General features: G+C 37.1%; 1 protein-coding gene across 1 annotated transcript; it reads left to right on the top strand.

Annotated features, from left to right (window-relative positions):
- Nucleotides 1-1,376: 1,376 nt before the first annotated feature.
- On the top strand, nt 1,377-20,158 carry STON1 (stonin 1). Its single transcript, XM_063301685.1, has 4 exons — nt 1,377-1,786; nt 15,092-17,054; nt 18,241-18,443; nt 18,691-20,158. Exons 2-4 carry the CDS (start codon nt 15,143-15,145, stop codon nt 18,763-18,765), a joined length of 2,190 nt encoding a protein of 729 aa, XP_063157755.1. The 5' UTR covers nt 1,377-1,786; nt 15,092-15,142; the 3' UTR covers nt 18,766-20,158.
- Nucleotides 20,159-24,076: the final 3,918 nt, after the last annotated feature.

Raw genomic sequence — 24,076 nt, 5'->3', positions numbered from 1 at the left:
GGAAGAAAATCTGAATCCAATATATTTTTAAAATACACATATATTATTTTTTATTTTACAGTGTTGAATCTGCTCTTGTCTGAGTGTCCTGCAAGTGCTCAAAGCTGCCTGTGCTTTCCTTATCTTGACAAAAAGAAGCAAAGAGGTGGAGAATTCCTGTGATTTGGTAGAAATCTATCATTTTGCTTCTATCTTGGCTTGGAATTTGAGTTACTTAGTTTGAATTAAGTAAACTTGATCTCCTTTAAAGAGGCAGCTAAATTGTTAAGGCTTGTAACCAGCCACCACTCTGGTCCAAGACTGATAATTAACATTTGAATTTTAACAGAAGGTCTCCTTAGCAAATAATGAGAAGACAGGACACCCTGGAGAAGATGCTGATGCTAGGGAGAGTGAAGGGCAAAAGGAAGAGGGGCTGACCAAGGGCAGGATGGATGGATGATATTCTAGAGGTGACGGACTCGTCCCTGGGGGAGCTGGGGGTGTTGACCACCAACAGGAAGCTCTGGCGTGGGCTGGTCCATGAAGTCACGAAGAGTCGGAAGCGACTAAACGAATGAACAACAACTCCTTAGCAAGGAAAGTGGTAGCAAAAATGGGAGAAAGTCAATAACACTCCAACTTGTGTGTGTGTGTGTGTGTGTGTGTGTGTGTGTGTGTGTGAGTCAGTAGTAGACAGATACACAGTGCTGCTATCATGCCCCTATTTCTTCAGAGGCAAGACTGTTCTACTTCATCCCCCATGCTGGCTGGGAAATTCTGGGAGTTGAAGTCCACCCATCTTAAAATTGCCAAGGTTGAGAAACACTGTCCTAGCAAATGTGTCCAGGATTGGAACCTGAGGCTTTGTAAGAGTTGGGTGGATATAGCTCCTTAAAGTATTTCTGGCTTTTTTAAGGGACATAATAAAATAACTAGAACCTCACTGAGTTTTCAAAATTGCCAGTGCAGCAGACTCAATTAGTTGTCTAACTGTTCATCAGCTTCAATAAATAATTTGGGCTGCACTCCTATCCCTATTCATCTGGAAATAAAGGTCATTTGAACTAAATGGGGCTTTCTCATTATTAAAATCTTGAAAAAGGAAGATAGGATGCTGGTGTATGAGTTTAAGGAGAATGCATCTTTCCTTGCACAGTCAATGTGCCCATTAGGCGAAAAGTAAGGTTGAACGTTCTTCCTTAAGGTGTTACCTTTCTATACGAAGGGAGCTCATTCCCCATTCCTGTTTTGAGTTATCCCGAACGCCCCGCTGCACGATTTTGCTCCAGGGTGCTTCGTTTGCCAGCCCCCCAAAGAGGTTCAACCTCACTCTCACTCCGCGCGTTACCGTAAGACAGACGAATTTCCACGCAGCTCAAAGTTACGGCGCCTGCGCAGGGAATGGAGCCCCAAACACGCCAGGCGGGGTTTAGCTCGTACCCTGCTCTCCGCCCAGGCTGGCCTCCCTCCACGTCGATTGAGGATGCCCTTCGGGAGTTAGCGGAACGTGCTCAGGTCGCCTTTGCCAGGGATCTGCGTGACTTGACTGTCAGTTGCGTAGCGCGGGGAAGCGAAGACCGGTTCGCCGGAGTGGAAGCCGGCCGGCGGGCGGGCGGGACGGCGTGGCTCCTTGCGGTGCCGGGGGCTGCCGGAGCTTGGGACCGGGCCAGCTGGTGAGGAAGTGAGGGAGGCAGCTGCTTCCTCCCTCCTCTTCCTTTCCCTTCGCTTTTTCGCCGGCAGAAGCTGTCTCACTTTCCGTCCCGCGCCCAATCTGCGGAGGCCAGAGGGATCAGCACCCACGCCGGTAAGAAGGGACGCAGGACGTCCCCTTTGCGCGTCTCTCTGTAGGGGCGAGCTGAACGGGGAGAGAAGGAGGCAATTACTTTGTCAAACTCGAGGATGGGGTCAGTGTCTCTCCGTCAAGCCAGGAGGGGCAGCGAGGGAGACTGATTGAGAATTAAAAGTATGAGGGCACAGAAGTGAAAAACTTGTCGCCTTCCCCTGGACTTTGGCCCCAAGATTGTATTTTCCCCTTTTCACTCGCGGGTGTTCATCTCTACTGTGTGTAAACACCCCGGGGCCTGCTGGCTGAGGGCAGGGCGCTTCGTACCTCTGATTAGGAGGGCTCTAGCGCCCAGACCCCGAAGCTGCGGAGGCCGCGTTCGTGTTGAAGGGTCGCGGGACCAGACCAGCGAAGCCCGCTTCTAAGGCATCGTCGAGGGGACTGGAGCCCGCAGGGCTGACTTCGTAGAAACCGCTCTGCTGCTACAAAACAGCCTTTTCCTCTTGGGCTTGGACGCATCGGCTTCCTTTGAAGAATGCCCGTTAACTTAAATCAGTGTTTTTCAAACTTGGCAACTTTAAGATGTGTGGACTTCAACTCCCAGAATTCCTCAGCCAGTGTGCTGGCTGGGGAATTCTGGGAGTTGAAGTCCACACATCTTAAAGTTGCCAAGTTTGAAAAACACTGACTTAAATGCTTTTGGTTCAGAATCATACATCTTATTCTTTCCCTCTTCCTTTGTTGAACCAGAGTGGTCATATTTATAACTGAAGGGATAATTGCAACTTTAACTTAAGTAATTACTTCTCTGTAAATGACCAGCTTCTTGACTTCTTGCTTTTCCTAACTTCTAGTTCCTAGACAACATTTTATTTTTATTTTCAATTAAATTAGAACAGCTGAAATTATGACTGCTTGTTATTCACCAGCTGTGCTGTAAAATGCTATGGCCTTTACACTGGCAGAATTTTATCCAAGGATAATAGTTAAAGCAGTTTAGGCAATCTTGTTCCCTTTGTGTGTTTTGAACAACAATTCCATAAGACTCTGACATTCTAGTCAGTTGGAGTTTGAGAGTTCTAGTCCAGAACATCTGGAGGGCATCTTGTTGCCTTCTGGATTTTTGTTTCCATGCTTCATTCCAGAAAGATAAAGTGGCTGAAGTCCAAGAGTAATATTTCATATATCAGTGTCACTGTAAAATGGAAAATTCTACCGTGTCTAAATTTAGACAGCCTGATCATGTTTGGTGGATGTGTCAAAAAGCCAAAAAAATTGAGCACAAATACATATGTTAATTCAAAAGATTTTAAGGATTAAAGTACAACTGAATCCAGATACTTTCCTTTTGGGACTAATGGACAGGCAACTAGAAAAAAGTCATGGAACTTTGTTTTTGTATATGACAACTGCAGTGAGACTATTGTATGCTCAAAAATGGAAAGGTTCGACTCTACCCACAATGGAGGAATGGTTGGTACAGATGATAGAATATGTAGAGATGGCTAAATTAATGTCTTTGATCAGAGAAAAAACAGTATCTATATTTATGGCTGACTGGAAACCCCTTAGAGACTTCTTGCATGAAATGGAAAATAATGCACTTATGACTTGTGGTTTTGATGATTAGGAAAAAAAATTGGATAATAGAAAAGAGTGAGCTTTCTTCCTAATCACAGAGTAAAAGATAATTTTGTAATTGTACTTATATTTGCTGCTAAGGAAATTGGAAACTTTCTATTTCTTTTTATTCTCTCTTTCTGCACTTTTTTGCCTTTATCTTACTTCTTTCATTTCTTTCTTTGTTCTTTTTACTCTCTAGTAGTTTGTGTTAGTTTTTATGTTCTTTGTAAAACTTGTAATAAAATTTATATAAAATAAATACATTTATACAATCTGGCTGAGGGCACATTTTATTTAGAAGCATATTTATTTCTTTAAAAACAATTATACCCCTAATTGGAGACAACATATCCCCCACTTGTTAAACTCATAGGTAGAACTGAATTTCTGCTGAGAAAGTTTCAGTGGCACTACCATAAAATAACTGACATGAGGGCATGGCTATACACAAAATGGCTACCGTGGGGATGTGGCTATTCACAAAAAGGAGCTGGATCAGTCTATAATTTCTGTAGTTCTGCAAAATGTACTTAGTGTTCCTGGTCTTTCTTTATATTTTGTTGTTCTTTTAGTACAGAAATGCTTGAATACCAAATACTGCATGTTTACAATAAGTACTTTTTGTTTTCTATTTTTCTTATTAAAGAAATTATTAACAGAATTTGATCTATTGATCAGGAATTTTAAAAAATAATTATTACCAAAACCTATTTCTAATCCAATAATTTTTTTAAAAAAATCAAGTTTGTTTTCTATTACTTTGAATTTCCTTTAGAATCTCTTCACTAAGACATACATTTCTGTTATAGGTAACTATAGCTACTTACTCAATGTGCAGAACATGCCACTCTGAAAAGGCTAAAACCCCCCCCCCCCACCATGCATCTGTGACAGACAGCTTTAAAAATATTTCAGATTCCTATCCTTATCAATTAGCATAGGCACTCCCATGTGTCATCTCGGCAGAGAATTACTGAATCAGTACTGTATGGTGATAATACTCTACCCAGTTATATATCTCCACCGTGGGCCAGGTAGGTGATGCTGTTGCAGTGCTGACCCAGTGCCTGGAGGCTGTGAGGGTCTGGATGGAGAGGAACCAGCTCCAACTCAACCTTGGCAAGACGCAGTAGCTTGTTTTGCTCTCCAGGTCCTAGCGATGTGTCATTTTTTAACTCTGGATGGTGTGGAACTCCTTTGGACTGATGGGGTGTACAATTTGGGACTCCTCCTAGACTCATGACTTCTCCTCAAGGACCAGGTGGCAGCCGTGGCTTGAGAAGCCTTTGCATAGATTCATCTTGTGTGCTAACTCTGCCCTTTGGACCAGGAGGTCTTGCTCACGGTCACTCATGCTTTGACCACTTTCTGATTGGGTACTACTGTGTGCTGTCCCTGGGGCTGCCCTTGAAGACCACCCAGAAGTTTCACCTGGTCCAGAATGCAGCGGTCCTGGTTATCAACTTTAAAGCCCTACGTGGCATGGGGCCAGGTTATTTAAAGGACCATCTCTCCCTGAGGGTATCTGCTTGTTCCACCAGATCAGATAGCGTAGTCATGCTCCAGGTCCCATTCCATAAGTTTGGCATCTGTTGGACCTTTGAAACATGCCTTTTCCATGGCAGAGTCCTGCCCTGTGGAACATACTTCCCCTTGTGATCTGGCAGCCCCCCACACTCTTAACCTTCCGAGAAGCTGTAAAGAGCTGGATCTTCCCTCAAGCACTGGGATAGGGTGAGGTTGGAACCTGAAGATGGTGGTGCTGGCTGTATTGATGGAAATTGGTTGTGGTGCTGGGTTTTTTTTGTTTCTACTGTTATTGTTTTCTGCTTTTATTTTTTGTTTTCTGCTTGTTTTGTATGTGTGTGTGTGTATGTGTGTGTGTGTGTGTATGTTGTGTTTCTAAGAAAGGTGGCCATACAAGTCTTTTAAATAAAATAAATATTTATTCCTTTAGGCAATGATAGATCCAAAGGCAGACAGGTTGTTTGAAACACTGATGGACTGGGAGACCCTCCTTCTCAGTTTATCTCTTAACCCTGCATGTTGTATTTTTAGTCTAGATTAAAGGAGAATAATCTGGGTGAGTAAAGAGAGTATATGTAGCAGGTTGGAAAGGGATGATGGTTTCATAAGAAACAGCTGCCAGTTTTTTGGGTGGGGGGGAAAGGGGACCCAATAATAGTAGAAAACAAGATAAAAATCTGTTGGGAAATCAAATTTTGCAAAGAGAGATTTACTTCCAGCTCCAAGCATAAGAGGTGAAATCTGTTCCCCTCCAACATTTAATAATTAGAAATATGATATAACTGTAAATAGGGACTCCATTCAACAACCATGGATAATAGGAGGGGTTTCTTTTGAAGAGTTCTGGGCTGGTGGAACAACGTACAACATTTGTGGGAGGAGTACTATGATATAAAGTTTGTAACAATCCAACTTTTGGAAGCATTAGCTAGTCCAATTATAAGATAACACACATTCCTAGACATACATATTTATTTGCCAACTCTGAAGAATTCAGTTGGCTTTGGGCAGGGGAGCATTTCAGTATTTTGTAAGGTGGAATAATACAATATTACTTGACTGTTCTTTGTATTGTGATGTGCTTTATTATCTGATTCATTGGCTTTGACTTCAGCTGGATAGAAGAACCACTCTGTAGGAAAAGTACAGTCTGAAATAACAAATATTGTCTGGTATGTTGCAGATATGTAAGATTTTATAGTAATCCAGAATGTAAGACACAAGCTTTTTTCAAAATAGAAGAAACTTTAATGTCTTGAAGAATAACTAAAGCTAGGACTCTTCACATATTGGATTCTGTAAATTTTTCTCCATGCTTTGGATTATCCATAACTGGAGCAGTAATTAAATACTTTTGGCAAGGGGCACTTAACTGATGGAAAAATAATTTAAGTAGGACGGGCAGCTGACCATAATTTGTTTACATATTTTACAATGATGGCTACAACGAACTTCCTTCAGAAGAGGCAGAAGAATGGGAGCTCATCTTCCAAAATTCAAAGGAAAGTTTGATGGCATTGTAACTGGTAACACTAACATTTTTGTTGCAGCATTAAATGTACCACGAATAATCTTTTGGTGAAGCAAAGACGGATCCAACTAGAGTAAATCAGAGATCAGAACCCTATATTTGAAATCTTGCACTTTTCTTGACTAGGTTATTATCTGAATGATATCCCAGGTTTATTTTTTCTAAAGGTAATTTTTATAAATTGTAGTATACAAGCTTTTAAACTTAGTTTGATGCCATTTCATGCAAAAATTGTAAGACAGTGTTGAGATGGTGAAGAAACGTCTTTGTAGCTACCCAAAGCCACTTTTGGACTACCAAGTTACAAATCTTGGGTCTCGATTCTCAACTGGCATAAATTCCCAGACCTCATTGTAGTTGACACCATTGCAAAGTTTTGCAGAAACATGTCTATCGTGGCTATGCAAAATGCTGCAGAAAAAAGAGATTCTGGAAATTTCATATCCTTCTAATGTGTTGTGATAGTGGTACATCATAGGCTGGATTGCATAACTACTAGTTAATTCTTTGTAATAATGCAGAATGTCTGTTTTGCTGATGAGGAAAGGACAAAGGTTTTAGAGTAAGGGTTTTTGTTGTTCAGTTTTGACAAATTGCTGAAGTTGAAAGTGTCAGCATTTTCTGTTGTCAGCCATGATTCCTTGTGGTTAAAACAGAGTCAGAAGGGTTGGGAAAAATGACTGTACTTTGCCTGTTCAACATTCCTACTGAGTTGCCAATTTTCTTGTTTTTAAGTCAGCTTTATCATTAGATACTGTTTGGATTTTTTGAACTACTGATATTTATTTCTGCTTTTCAGTGTTTGTGGCAGCCTTTTTTCCAATGTTTGCTGTGACAAGAACATGGTGTCTTTCAACCCACCATGCCTTGAAGTGGCACTTGGTTGAAACAGTGGGGATGGCCAGTGACTTATATTTTCTTCCCAGTACTTATTATGCAAGAATGAGGGCAAAAACCACAAAAGAGCCAAGAAAAGCAAATACATATAGCTTTTGCCAATGTAAACTGTACAGACATGTAATATCTGTAAGAATCAGTTTCGGACTACGCCAAGATTCAGTAAGATTTCATTTTTTAATTGCAGTAATAAAATGAAATAAGTATGCAGAATAGACTATTGTGAAGGTAGAAGGAGCCCAGTTTTAGAGAAATAGGTGCAGAAAGTTTGGAACAAGTATCTTTTAAATTCTGAATTTTGAAAAAGGGAAGTGTCTGTTTTTAGACAAGATTAGATGGTAATTGCAGGCATAGTTAGTTTCCCCTTGTCAGAAGTTCAGCTGTCTGGCACATGAGAGAGGGCCTTTCTGTATGTGGCATGCAAGTTATGGAATCATTCCTCACTATTCTTCTACTATTCAAGAAAATGGCAAAAGTCCATTTCTTCCACCAAGCTTCTACTTATTAATTCAATTGATTTTAATGAAGCTGATTTTAATGTTAGTTTAAGGATAGAAATGTACTATACAGATTTAATAAATAATACTTATCCTTTCCATCAAGGCATGTCATGCCAATTTTCAGATAAATAGTTCAGATGTTTTGAGCAAGGAGTCGCTATTAAAAAAAAGAAACAAAAGATTGCTCCTTGGGTTATATAAGACCTGACTTATGCAAACTGAACTTTACACAAATGTTTCCATATGGCATACCTAAAAATGTTCAAGATGTGTAAAAGTGTGTGTTAAATATATAGCACGAAGTAGCTTGGCACATAGATGCATTCTTTTTTAGGCACATGTTGCTGTTAGTTATCTCAATATTTTTTGTACTGTATTATTTTACTCATTACTAATTGCATTGCAGTCATGAGCAGAAAGTGAGCAAATGATAGCATGAGTGTAGGACCAGCTGCTACGTGTAAAGTTATAGGTTGAGAGGAAAAAATGAAAATAATAAATAAGAAGGAGAACATGTCTGTCTTATATCATACATGGTTTAGATCTTGCTGCTTCAACAGTGAATGTAATTCTGAAGGCATAATGTAGGCATAAAAGAGCATATGAAAGGCTTGGCATCTTTAAAACCAATTGTGATAACAAAGCAATGTGCAGGTTCTTTCTGTGAGATAGAAAAATTACTAACATTGTGGATGGGAGGCAGAATTCAATGCTTCATGCTACTTAGCCTAATGGTGATTAGAGCTAAGGCTACAAGTCCTTTTAAAGATGTGAAGGGATCATAACTGTGGTTAGTAAAGATTGGTTTAAAAGATTTAGGCAGTGTTCTAATTCGCATAATGTGAAAGTGAGTGGTGAGGCTGCTCGTACTGATATGAAAGTAGGAAATGTGTGTCTTCTTGTTACAAATATTCATGAGGTTAGTTAAATCCCAGAATCACTTGTGTGTGAGATTGGCGGCTATATAAATTGGTCAGAAAAATAAATAAATAAATAAATGGCACAGTAGATCTTTAATACTGATGAGAAAGAGCTGGAAAATGCATATATTTCCAAAAGAGGGAAAAGCAATGCCAGGTTTTAAGGCTGTAAAAAGTAGCCTTATCCTTTTGCTTACAACTAATGCAGTAGGAGAATACAGACTGTAACGGTTGCTTATCATCTCGAAAATGCCCATGTATTTAAGGGCATTCATAAGGCTGCCCTTCATGTGCATTACCATTCAGATTGGAATACATGGGTCAGAATAGCAGTCTTTGAAGACTGGTATCAATTGCTTCATTCCCAAGGTGGAAGGATACTGCAGAGAGAAAGGGATCCTGTTAGTTTCATTGGTAATATTTCTGGGCATCCTACAAATTGAGATAATGATTACCCAAGTATGGCGGATGTATTTCTGCACTGAACACAACATCACTCATCTTGCATGTAAAGAATTCTGCAGGTCCGTATGGCTAGAAATCTTTAATGAATTTGCTCTTTTGATTAAAAGATACATTTGTCACTCACTCTACTCCTCCCTATACCCATTCTAGTAGAAAAGCTGGATATATTTGCAGACAATATCTTTTCTTTCAGCATTCAGAAGTGCTTAAGTCTCAGTGCCTTTATATAAGCAGAAGATGGAGTATGAGCCTATTACTAAATAAAATGAATACGTATCTTGGTTCAGCTCATTTTTTATGAATCTCATTCATCTCATGAGATATAAGCAGCTCAAAGCAACCCAATTTATGTTAACTGTGAGTTCCCAACTTTGGTTTCTCACTCAAAACTATGCTAAAGGTTTATTCCAATTTTATATATCAGTCTATCAAGCCTACCTTTATTGTCACCCACAACGAATTGACATACCCCTATCAGACACTCAAAGAAACCAACAGGGTCCCAATTTGCTAAACCAGCACAGAGTTTAGTTACCCAGCCTTCTGGTGGCTGTGACTTTGGGACTTAGGTATAAAATTGGTACAATAAATTAATACATCTCTAGAGTCAATAAAATGTTTCTTTTGTGGTATCTGTTAGCTACTTGCAGGAGGCATGTCAGTTACTTACTTGTGGGGGGAATACAAACCTGGTGCAACAATAGAATGCAAAGCTGGCAGAAAACTTTGGGTGAGTTTTAGACACCATATTTCTGGATTTGTAATTCAGTGTTGCCAAATCGGACTTGTGATTTTGCCAAATCTGATGTGTAGTGCTAATAATTTTCACAAAAACAAAGGGGTCCTATGTTGAAACTTACCTTCATTGATGGGTATTTTTATCAATTGATAACCAGCTCGTTTGTTTTAAATGCCTTTGTTTCAAGGCAAAGTAACAGCCTTGCTTGGCTTTGAACAGCAGTTGAGTAACTATTAAAAAACAAACAAACAGTATTCAGGGTTCCCTGAACTCACTGCTAAATAAATTGAAGTTTCATCTGGCAGGTATAATTTTCTGGGACAATATCACCACCTTCCTATACTCATGCCATAGGATTAATGTCCTTTATGTAAGGAAGGATGGAACTGATAGCTCTTGACAGAGTATGTCACATAGGGAACTGCAAATCTTTTTAATTTACTTGCACAAACATTTTTTTTCTACTCAAAAAGTGCTTGACCAGCAGCTTACAAATGAGCTCTACTTTTGTATTGCTTCTTATGGGTTCCTGTAGCTCTCACACGTTCTGGATGATAACAAGAATTAGGCAGATATGTTTTTATAAATATCCTCAAAAATGTTTATAGAAATGAGGATAAAGCCTAGGGCAAGTTCTCTGGGTTTATGGGCCTTAGTAAAGTGCACCCTCACTTTCTCCCACTGCAGTGTTTGAATTCTGCAAATTATGCGTCAAGAAAAACCAAATTATTTACTAGTATTGTGGAATTAAGCAGTTATGCCACTATATTTATTTTGTGTAACATGTTCTACATGTGATAAACATAGAGAAGAATTGGAGAGTAATACTGGCCTCCTCAAAATACTAACTAACTTGGTTTTTAAGATCTCAGACATTACCCATCTAATTTCAGTACCATCACCGAAGTTAGTATGTATGTATGGATGAATGTATTTATTTTCTATAGCTGCCCATCTCAACAAATGACTGTTGTATTGTTAAAACAGGTTAGGCCCTTGATTATATTTAAACAGCCCTGGAGTAATATGTCTACTTGTTCCTATGCTATTTTCCTAACTTAAATTGTGTGTTACATCAATACAATCAATACAATACATCAATACAATAAAAATAAATATAAAAGCATATAAATACAAATATAAATATTGAATATAAAATTCAAAATGGGAAATAAGATTTTATCCTGGCGCCCTCATGGGGCCAACCACCCCCATTTGTCCAAAACACAACAATATATATGTATAATGCTTATATGCTGTATGCATCTTCAATAAATTCCTTTAAATTAGGGATTTATTAAATTTATATGCTGCCTGACTCCCAGGAACTTTGAGTGGTTTATTGATTGATTGATTTGTGTTGAAAAAGTTAAATCCTACCTTCTAGTATCATGGACTTGTTGGATCCAAGGGTCTCTGCGATTCCTTTTAACTCTTCAAAGAATGGTGGAGAGCATATTCTCCTGTATCACATCTAGTTTGGTCTCCATGGTACTAAATTCTTTATCTATTTCCAGTCTTCAGAAGAATACATAAATATACCTACTGTTATAAAAATACTATTGAATAATGTGCAAGGATGGATTTTCTTTTAAGGTAAAACATTCTTATTTGAATCAAGACACTAATGATAAGTTATTTGAGGATAACAATATTTGTAAAGTGAGAAAAATTGAAATGTGCATAGTTGGGGAAATTGAGTCAATGAGATCTTTGGTATGCTTCTATTTTAGGAAATGTTTTTTATCCTTTTTACATTTTTATGAAAACATATGGCATTAGTACTCTGTATAAATAGTTGTGGTTAGGGAAAAAAATAAAAATAGTTTGTCTGCCATTGCAGAGTGTAGTCAGAAGTTGAACTGAAGTAATATTTGGAATGTAAATCAGACTAACAGGAAATTCCAAGGTGACTGGCATTTTATTCTTACTCAATATATGCATATAAACCTCCAAACCTTTCTCAGATAACAACAGATGAGAATTCTGTTGCTCTGAATCCTGAGTGTTTGGAACCAAGCAAACTGGTGCTAAAAAAAACACTACTGTCATGGGTTTACATGTACAATGAGCTGAGTTCAATCCCCAGTATTACACTGCTAGCTGAAAGATAGGTGACAGTTTAGATGGCCATTGTGGTAGGTTTTTTTTTAAATCTGTTCAATCGTGTCCGATTCTCGGAGACTGCCTGGACAAGTCCCTGCAGTTCTTAGTCAGTTTTATGACTTAGGATTGAGCTGCTTCCAATCATGTTCCTGTTGCTATTGATTTAGACTATTTAGATAACATGGGAGTGATGTGAAGAGAAAAGAAACAGTTAAGCATATTAAAAATATGCCTTGTATTTGTGATGAAACTGCACGTTTCTGCATCCTGTCAAATATACTTTTGCTTTGCTAATGGATGAAATACAATGAAAATTCAGATTGCCAGCTTCATAGTAAACAAAGCAAAACATTTTATTATCATGTACAAAAAGCAGAAACTTATTTAGAGCAAGATAGCAAATGAATAAGCAAGTATTGTAATTAAAAATAGCACGAAACCTATATATACCTATATACTATGATTAATAGAACATTCAGCCATTAAAAAATAAGCTTATAGTTGTATGTGCACAATTAGAGTGAATCCTTAAACTAATAGTATGCAGAGGAGCTGGGTTCAAGTATTCACAGTAAACATAACGAGTATGAGCTATCCTGCAACCTACCTTTTCCTTTCCTTTCCTTTCCTTTCCTTTCCTTTCCTTTCCTTTCCTTTCCTTTCTTATCTTATTATAAATATTCAATATTATTTGGTATTTGCATAACTTATTTGTTTCTCTAATTAACTTCCAAAAATCCAGTTTTGGATTCTGCAATTTTCAATGTTGAATGTTATAGTCTTCATAAAATGGAAAGTTTGCATTGATTGAAAATAAGCATTATTGATATGGTAATTATTTTTATGAATGATCTATATTTTCAGACATGTTTCAGTGCAGAAGAACGAGAGATTGGAGTTTGTCAGGGTCAGCTTATTCAAATCAGGATTTTTAAAGTCAACACCAAAAACATCATTTCCTAAATAATGGTACAATTCTAACAGAACCATGCTATTTTACAAATAAGTGGAACATTACTGTATTTTCATTGTTTCATCTTTAGAACCAAGCACCATGTCACTGTTATATGCCTCCTTCCTTCTTGAGGCAACATTCCAAAATAAAGAGGATATATTTTTTTCTTTTTATATTTATAAGGTCTTCTAAGACTTTACTTATTTACTTACTTTATATATGTGTATATAAAGTTTTACACAACAGTTTCAATAAAGGATGACCATATTGCATTGTAATAGTTCATACATAATCCATGTCTATAAGCAACTTGTTCATAAGTGACAAGTAACCTCAGATCTTCAGTCCTTGAACTAATTGGGCTATAAATTGTTGGACTAATCTCTTAGCAGTTTAAGAAGGGCTGGAAGAAACCAATTCTGCTGTGTAGCTCTCAATTTTCACATAATAGGTATGAAGGTTAAAAAAAAACATGAACACCCAGAAGTATTAACTGTTATTTTAAAGTCAAATTAATGTTTGTAATTGCTTTTTCCCAGAACGTAACAACTGTAGGACATTTGAAAAATTTATCTTTTGTATACAAATGCAATGAGATACTGTAAGTTGGATTTTGTTGTTTGTTTTGAATGAGCCGCAGATTAAGATCTGTTGAAAGTACTGATATTTAACATTTTTAAACATTTAAAAATACTGATGTTTAAGAGAGTTTAGACAAAATGGGGATCTTCAATTCCTTTTTTCATCCAGTCTTTAGCAATTGCATATCAAATCAATTTATTGATAACAGGTATTTTTAAACATAGAATGTGGATTTTTTCTTTTTTTGGTCTTATGGCGTTAAGTGTTCACTTCTAATAATTTATGTCTCTGAAGCTGAAAATTCCACTGATTGAAATATGTTAATAAATGTTGTAGTTGTAAATGCTATCAGTGAGTGGCAACAGTCAAATGATATTTATTCTTTAACATAGTATAGAAAATCATTATCACCCAATCATTGCTCTAAATAAAAAATCCCAACATTCATCCAAATCTTCCTTATAACAATTTCAAAACAAATTTTTAAGATTTGGATTACCCCATAGCATCAATATGGTATGAGACAAAGGATCAAAATGCAATTTCCCAGAAATTGTATACTTTTTGAACATATGTAATAGTGACAGGAGATATGTAATATAGTATATTTGAACCCGTAACATCCAATTAACTAAGAGTATCATAAATGAATGTTCCAAAATGACTCAGGAAGAAGAATTTATATTTAGTGAAGGTATTCAAAACCTGGTGCTAGTTAAAAGGCATGCATAATGATATACTGTAATTAAAAAGAAGGATGGCATTTATTAAACCTGATGTTTTCTTAAAACTTACTGCGAAATTAATGGGGAAAAACAAAATTGCTGAGGATACAAGTTCTTATAGCTTTTCCATTTTGATATTGCTCCACTTCACCAAAATATAGTAGGAAACAATAATGAGATGCCAATATCTATTAGCTTGCACACTTCCCAAAAAGTTCTGGGTTACAGCCACCTGCCATGTAATTCTTTTGAGAATCAGAGAATGCTTATGGAGCTCCCTTGGAAATGAAGATTTTGCTTAGGTCTGGTTCTTTGCTTTGCACCTTGTTTGCACTCCTTTATTTGTTTATTTTAAATTGAAATAGTATTTTAAAAAAGATAGGAATGGAATCTGCCAGGCACCAAGGAGAGTTTCACGGGCATCAGGTTGACAACCCAAATTACTATGGATGGAATAGGCCATTAAATACTTGTACTCATATATTCTGAATTCCCCTTTCTTTAACTAGCAATTAAAGCAGTTTGGAATGTGCCACTTTTTTGTGATGGATTTAATTATTTTACTGCTGACATGTTGTACTTATTCAAACAGAACTCTGAGAGCTGTAGCTCTATGAATGCTGTTTTGAAGATTTCTTCATAAGACAATTTTCTGGGCTGCTTGATGGGTTGAACTGCTCTAAACTTACTCTATAGATATGCATTTTTAAGACTAAAACAAATTTTCTTATTTCATTTTTTCTTGTTTTTAAACAGATGAATTACAAATGAAACTTTTGGCCAGTTTTTCCAGATTGCTACAATAAGATGTTTACTGCAAATACTGCAAACTGGGTTACTTTTGAAGATGAATCTCAGTCCCCTCAGAAGGCAAGAGACAATAATAACCCTTGCAGACCAAATGGGCTTAAACTCGCTCTGCCTAAAATGCCAGATTTTTCAAGCCAATTGTCTTCCTCCAGCAGTACTTCTTTCTCATCTCCTATACATGACTACTACTACAGCCCTGGCCCCCCCAGTAATTCTCCCCTCTGTACACCCACTAAAGACTATCCTGTCAATCCTTGCTTTCCCAGATCAGGAACTCATTTTCTTACTCCTATTCCAGAGTTGTCATCCAACATTAATCTTCTCCCACTGATTGAACCATCTTCTCAAAAACTGATTGGAATATCTCAGCCTGTGCACAGTTCAGAATTTTCTGTTCTGAAACCAACAGATGGTGCACATGCTACACCTCAAGAAAACTCAAAGAAATTGGAACATTCCTTAGATTCACAAACCTTTTTTCAGAAAGTTTCAAGTGACTCTGCTTTCTCTAATCCATTTTGGTCAGAAGATTCATCTACTGTGTCTTTGTCCATCTTTCATGGGCACAGAAAAGAGTCAGATTTTGAAAAAGATTGTTCTTTTAAAGGGAAGAAAAGCTGGCCAGATCAGAAAAGCCTAAACCAGGGTTCATTCAATTATGTATGTGAGAGGCTTGAACACTTGAAAACTGGAACTTCAAACACTGAAAGAACTTTGACACCAGTTCCATGTATGTGCACTAGAGATGGCTTTTCTTCATTTATTCCGTGCAGTCTCTTTAGCAGCCAGAGAAAAGATGGCTGGCCTTTCATGTTGAGGATTCCTGAAAAGAAAAATATGATGTCATCAAGGCAGTGGGGTCCTATTTATCTTAGAGTCTTACCTGGAGGAATCCTACAGATGTATTATGAAAAAGGTCTTGAAAAACCTTTCAAAGAATTCCAGCTGCAACCATTTTGCAAGCTTTCAGAACCAAAGTTAGAGAACTGCAACATCTCTGGGAAAATCCATACTGTGAAAATTGAACATGTGTCATACACAGAGAAAAAGAAGTATCACCCTAAAACTGAAGTGGTTCATGAAGCAGAAGTAGAGCAGATGCTGAAACTAGGGACAACTGATTACAGTGACTTCACTGACTTCCTAATGATAGTCGAGGAAGAATTAATGAAGCTTCCTGCTATTTCAAAACCAAAGAGACATTATGAAGAACAAGAAATGATCCTGGAAATAGTGGACAACTTTTGGGGGAGAATTAGTAAAGCAGAAGAGAAGTTAATTGAAAGCGCTGTCATCACTCATATTTATTCCTTAAACTTTTTGAATGGTAATTCTGAGTGCTTTATGACACTAAATGACTTGGAGCTTCAGAAGAGAGATGAACATTATTTTGAGTCAGACAGTAAGAAGAAATGTATTGAAATTCATGACTATCACTTTCATCAATGTGTGAAAAAAGAAGAATTTGAACAATCAAGAATAATTAAATTTACACCACCAGATGGCTGTAGAGTAGAACTAATGCGTTATAGGACACAGCATAATGGATTGGATCTTCCATTTTCTGTCAAAGCCTTGTTAGTTGTTCAAGGAGCTTATGTTGAACTGCAGGCTTTCATAAACATGGTTCCCTCTGCTTTGGCTTCAGCATATTCATACCCCACAAAACACTGTGAAAATATAATGGTTCACTTTCCTGTTCCCTCACAGTGGAACAAAACTCTTTGGACCATGAACCTCCAAAGACCGAAGTCCCTGAAAGCAAAAATGAACAGAAGAACTTGTCTTGGCTCTTTAAATGAGGTTGAATCTGACTCCATTATCCATGTCTCGGTTGGAACAGCCAAGTATGAAAGTGCCTATAGAGCTATTGTGTGGAAGATTGACAGACTGCCAGATAAAAACTCAAGTAAATGTTTGATTTATATAAAATTATTTTATATAAATGCTGAAAGAGAATTGGATTATTTCAATAGTTTATTAATATGGCAGAAGGAGGATATTAGTAGCAGAATTAGTGGTCAAGTGATTAAAATACATGACATAGTGCAAGAGCATGCCTTTTTCGTTCTGGCTAGCATGCTTCCATTACTTCTAATCAGTATGGCAACATGTGGGTACCATTTTAGTGTAAGCAGGGCTACGTTTTGAATGTATATAATTCCTTCTGCTTGTTTAATTGCACATTATGAACTATTCTCTTCAGCTATGCAAAATATAAAACTTCTTGCCAAATCACAACCTCTTATATTTTGTAAATGTCTTTGTGTGAAGACTATAATGGCTAGCCAAACCAACTTTAATTGACAAGTGATACCACTTAAACTTGCTTTATATATTTCTTTTAGAGGGCCCTGGAGTTATGTTGGAATTTGTCCTTTGGGAAAATCTTTTATTGTATTTATATTTTAGGGGGGTGGATCCAAGTACACTTCTCTTCATAGATGGTTACAATTATATTTTCTGAATGCAGTGCCTAAATATGCACAAGCCTTGAAAACAAAAATATGCATAGAATAGAATAACAAGTTGTTCTAGAAATGGCATTTTCTCTCCAGTTGAGATAGCCACATAAATTTGAAATCTTATCAGGGGATAACTGCATTTATGTCTTCAAATATATGAAAAAATGAATACACTTTAATGTCAGGTGGCAAGAATTCTGTTCCTTGAAGTGGAAATGCAGCAACAATATTTTCCAACTGATCTTTTCAACTATTTTTAAACAGGAGGTGAATGGGGAATATATTGAATATACTGTGTTGCCAGAATTGATACTTCGATATCAAGTATTTGGTATGCTGGGCTCTTCTGTGTTTATTATGATTGCTCAACAAACCTGAATTCTATCTGCTTATATTACATTATGTTTTGGCTAAAAAATTGTACAGACCAGATTTTAAGCCTTGGAGCAAATATTCCTGTGGAGTCCCCTTTAATGGTCCTCCATAGTTGTTGTTTCCTGTCAAACTACTTACGTCTCCCATAGAATTGCCCTACCCAGTCCTTCTAAAAACTTAACTGGCTTGATTGTTCTCTCAGACAGCTGTCTTTGTAAAACTTTGCTGTAACATTTTCCCCTCCTTCCTTCCAAGATCCAGATCATCTGCACAGTCTGTCTTTCAAATTAGAACTTGGCTCAGATCAAGAAATCCCTTCTGATTGGTACCCTTTCGCTGTGGTGCAGTTTGTTGTCTCTGATGCTTGCGCCTCAGGAACCGAAGTGAAATCATGGGGTGTTGAGAAGGATGTACAGCCTCAGAAACATGTGATTCAGAAAGCATGTTACAATTGCCAGGTAATGTTGTATTTCTGTTCCTGCTTAATCCAATGCCAATCCACAATTACCACTACCCCATTTAACTTTATTTCATTTGTATATTTTTTGCTAAGGCACTCATCTTTTCCTTTTATTCTGTATGTTTATCCCCAGTGTTCTATTAATATTCCATTTATATTTTATTTCAATAAAAGGTTATTAAATAGGAATGTCATTCATAATGTAAGTATTTCTTAATCCCACTTCTTTTGCTTTCATACTACAGGTTGAAATTGAGAAGAAATGGATTAGACTTGAGGGAGAAGATCCCAGTAAGGGTGGGAATTGTGACATACAGTAGAAGAGAGAAGTAATCTGGACTGCTTTTGAGATTATGGGCAATATTTTAATGTAAGCAGGATAATTTAAATGCAGCAAAGCAATGGATTTCAGTATATAATTTTCAAATTGTCTTGTTAAAAGATTAGGTACATAGTTGGCAGTTTGCACTCTAAACATTTAATATATTAACTATAACATTATAAAGGTAATACTATAAATTGGTTCTGAAGGCAAAAAGCTGTTTCGGAGTGTGTGGAGGAGTGAATGTAGCTCTCATTTGCAACTCCCTAAAGAAGACATGCCTTTTCTTGAGATAATACAAGCTATGCACTGCAACTGCCATGTAATTCCTGGGGAAAATATATTTGGGTTAATGAATGCAGATAGATTCTCTTTGTACCTTTGTGTACCCAAGCACCCTTTTGCCTTTGAACCCAAAGGACATACTATATTGAAAATAACTATATTTGATATGACTTTAAAGTCAGTTGACCACAAATCTTTTAGTGGTAGCATCAGAATAGCTTGACTTTTGATGTTGTCTAGAATTATAAGAGATAGATAAATCTGTCTGTGTAATCCTGTACATTCTTCCCACTTTCACTAAAAAATGCAGGTCCCAACTATACTTCATGATGGGATCATTGGTAGAATGTTTAGCAGTTTTATTATAAATTGAATCTTATACACTTTAAGTGCTTCAGTATGTTCTTTTGCTACATAAGAGTACAAGTGTGGAAAAAGATTCACTAGAGTACAACATAGATATTTTTCAGAGTAGTGCAGTTGGCAAAAACTGACAGAGAGCAAATCCATTGCTTCCTTATTTTTGCAAAACTCTACACCTATTCCAAATTTTGTCAAAATTGTTAATATACATTTGTCTACAGAGGAAGCAGTGAAATTTCTTGAACTGTCCCCTTCCTTTGGCCTTTTGGTGGAAATGGTTTTGCTCTGAAATATTTTGCCATTGGTTACAAATTATTTTGGATCTCCAACAAGAACAGATGTTAGATTTGGAAAAAAAGTCTTCATTTGTTCTTCTGAGAAGCTAAAGGTCCATATGAACATGAAAAGCAAGTTAGTCCCTTGTTCTGAGAGCCAAGCTAGAGTTTGCTTAAGGGGCATAGGGTGGCTTATGCTTGACTATGTTTTAAGGAAAACATAACAATACACAATATGATCAGCTTTAGGCTATTTTGATGATATTTTTAAAGTTTATTACTTAGATATATTTGGACGTGTGGCAAGAGGATTCATCACTGTTTTCAATCTTGAGGACTGTATTGAATATTTGGGAAGCTAAGAAGTGTCAGTTTTAATTTATATTGCTGGCTTTCTGATTAATTTTAACTGTTCCACATGTTATCTTTGTTCCATGTAATTCTTTTTGGAATAAAAGTGTAACAGCATATTTCATTTCACTTAACATTTTTATTCTTGCTGCAGGTAATAAATACTATTTCAGTAAATTGTTTCCATAGGGAAAATTATTAAAATAAATTGAGCTCAATTGATTTGGGAAACGGTATCTTACATTATACTTCCAGTTCAGCATATCATGGGATTTAATATTAAGGTACTTAATAAGTAAGATTCAAAATTTTGCAAGACTCAAAAGAAAGAGGTGGAATTGAATTTCCTAACCTTAAATTATATTATCGAGTGAGCTGTTTATCATGGATAACAGAATGGATAAAATCTCTGAACAGTAGAATATCAATTATAGAAGGAGCTGGCTTAGCCAATAAATTTCATAGATATTTATGGTATGAAGAAACAAAAGAAGAGAAGAATTTGAAGTGACATAAGGCAAAGTTTGTTAAAAATATGGAATCTTCTAAAAACAAGGATAAGTCTGGTGATTTCACCAATAGCATCACTGTCAAATGCCTTTTACTTCAAGGACAACTACAGTAAGAAAGATTTAGTGACATATGCTAGTACAGTACACTCAGACTCAGAAAACAGACTCAAGCCACAGCAAGAATTATTCAATGAAGGTAGGCATTCACTGCTGGAATGAATAAAAAGTGACCTCAAAAAAGGAGGGACTTTGAGAAAGATGGCAGAATTTGAAACACTGTTAGAACACCAAGATAATCTATTAGGACAGATATATATATATATACACACATACATACATACAGTATAAACTATTATTGAAATATGACATGGAGACAGAACTAAGGCGGGATAGAAAATAAAATACATAAAAAATAATAATAGATTGAAAATTGATAAAGTGGATGCAAAATTTCAAAGAAGCAATCACAGTAGAACAATGGGAAGAAAATGTACTCCAAGCTATAATTTGGAAGAAAATTGATATAAAATATTTACAGTTGGTGTACTTCATCAATGATTACCAAGATAGACAAATCATACAACAACGAATGTTGGCAATGCTACAATAAAGAAGGAACATTTTACCACATGTGGCAGTCATGCAAAAAAATTCAAAAGTATTGGACGGAAATATACCCAAATATCCAGAAATTTTTTAAAATAAAATTTGAACTGACACCACAAATATTTTTTATTAAGAATAATCCCAGAAAACGTAAATGAAAAGTTTGTCACAATTTACTAAGATATATGTTGAAAGATATAAGCTGCAAAAGCAAATTGCAAAAATTCTGTTTATATAGTATTTCCAAGCTTCTTTAATTAAAAATAAAAATACTTCCTAAATTCTATCACTTTCTCTCAGGAGTTAATGCTGAGGATATCTCAGTGTCTTTAAGTTGTTTCTTGGTTTAGGCCATATTGGCACTCAAATAGTAGTTAAATTGTTTTCACATTTAGATTATCATTTTTCAACTCCTCTTTTGGGGCAGTCTGTTTATGTCAATGTGGTTCTTCTACTGTGGAAGGAACAATACTTTTAAGATTTAAGAAAATATTAGCTAAACTATTAGCTAAAATACATGTGTCGGATATTTGACATATGTAACACCACTACTACGTGAGCTGTGTTGGTTGCCAGTGTGGTTCTGTATGTAATTCAAGGTGCTGGTTGTCACCTTTAAAGCCCCTCATGGCTTGGGACCGGGGTACCTAAGGGACTGTCCTCTCCCAGTTGTTTCTACCCATCCAATTCGGTCTGGTAGGTTGGGCATGCTACGAGTCCCATCAGCCAAGGAATGTCAGTTGGTAGGGACTAGAAGGCGTGCCTTCTCTGCAGTAGCGCCTGCCTTCTGGAATATTCTCCCTTCAGTGATCAGGATGTCCCTGACCCTGTTGGCCTTCCATAAGGTTGTGGAGACCTGGTTATGTGCCCCGGCCTGGGGCCCTGAGTAAGGGGCCCTGTTTCTTGCCTATATTAACACCCATGCATTGTTTACTTGGTGACCATATATGTTTATTTTGTACTTTTAATTGCTTTTAATTATTTTAACTGTTTTATGGTGTTTATGATTGTAAGCCACTCAGAGTCACTTGTTGAGATGGGCGGCCATAGAAATTAAATAAATAAATAAATTAGTATGCACACAATTTAAATATGCACAGTTAGAGTATTTCTGACACTGAATAAGTGTGAACAGAGCAAAGCAATGTCTCTTAGCTCTAATGCATTGTTCCATTTAGATTTTTTGGCAAAAGAGACTTATGTTTTACTTTTTAAAGTGAGAATACCCTGCTAATCACAAAAGCAATGCTACTTTTATGCTTGTAAATGAGTACGTGCAGACCTAATTCTGTTTTCCCACAGTGGAGGAGGGTATCCTTGGGGTTGCTCTTTCCATGTACCCTGGTAAATAGGAACAATTTCAGTTAATATATCCAAGGGAAGAGGAAGCCCCCCTTCTGTTCCTCTCCTACCTAACTGTGGTGGGCAAACTAAGATAGCAGCTCCATTGTTTAGTGTGTAGGTTATCCAGATGAGGAAAGCAGAACAAAGGGAAGTTAGTCTATCTTGATTCTTTGATGCCTCAGAAGATCACTCCAGCAGGACCTCTGAGACCTGTACATTATAGGCCCCAAGAGGAAGGTCCATCCATATGGGTGGCTTTCCCTCCTTTTCTGTGGGAGTAATCAGCAGCAGGACCAGTGGACATCACCAAAGGAACATGTAGCTCATCCGTTGTGTGCACCTTCCTTCCACATGCTATTTCAGGGAACTCAGCCATTAGTGAGGACAGAGCCTTGTTTGGCCAGACATTCACTACCTCAAATTTTGCAGCTGAATTAAATGAATAAGCTATCTGAGCTTGATTCACGCTCTTTGCAGCTCCCTGTAATAGGGTGAATTCCCTCAGCCATGGGATTTTCCCTGCTGCCTTCACTTCTTGCTGTCTGCCACTGGAGAAAACACAAGGACTGAAAATACAATCTTGGCTGATACAGACCAAGGTAAAAAACATTAGAAAATGTGGTCATGCACGGGATATTTTCACTGATCTCAATTTCCTTGTCAGATCCCAAGTGACAGAGTGGGGCTAGAGGAGAGCCCTTTCCAGATTGATTTCTTTGCTTATGGTCTCTTTAGCAGTCTCCCTACTTCCAGGTTGCTCTGAAACCTTCTAGTCATCTTTATCCTCAGAAAAGTGTGAAAGAAAGCTTAGCTAATGAGAATGATCCCCCCCACCCCCGGCCATTTCATGCTGTCACAGCATATAGAAACTTCTGGCTGAAGTAATAGACTATTGATTCCAAGTGTAAAGCTGTAGTATCTGTGAAGTCATTCAACAAGGCAAGTTATTCTAGGATACACTATTTGAGGAAATTTAAGTGGAAACCAAAGACAAGGAAAAGGCCTTCCCAGTTGTCCTGAAAGAGATTTTAAGTGCTTCAGATCTTCTCATGTATCTGTTCAGCTGTTAAATCTGTCCCCAGATCTTGAGAAAACAAGATCATTTTGGGATGAACCAGTCAAGACATCAGCCTCAGGCTATATCTTTCCATAGCTTATTCCACAGGAGGTAGAAACATTAAATGATTATAAATTATTTCTGTGGGAGGCTAGTTATACTGTAGATACTCAGCAGGTTCTGGAGTCAGATAATAGACGTGTTTGTTCTCAGGGATGCATAATAGATTATGTGCAAATACCTCATGATTATTTTGTATCAGCTCTCAGGCCATGCTGCTCATAGAAGAATGGTTTGATGCCGAAAGTCATAAAATAGTCATTTGAGCTATAGATCTGATGCTGTCTGAAGATGTGTTGTTTGGTTCTTACTCAACATTCTTTATAGTTAAAAGAGGAATTACTGGAGGGTAGTTCTACATCTGAAATAGGTAAATTGGTTGTATGCTACTTCAAGTTCTGTATGAAGTCCTAAATCTACTTTCCTGAATTTGTGAGAATACCTGCATATTCCACA

This window comes from Candoia aspera, chromosome 1, assembly GCF_035149785.1.
Source record: "Candoia aspera isolate rCanAsp1 chromosome 1, rCanAsp1.hap2, whole genome shotgun sequence".
Classification (NCBI taxonomy): Eukaryota; Metazoa; Chordata; class Lepidosauria; order Squamata; family Boidae; genus Candoia; species Candoia aspera.
This window is presented reverse-complemented; position numbering and strand designations above follow the sequence as displayed.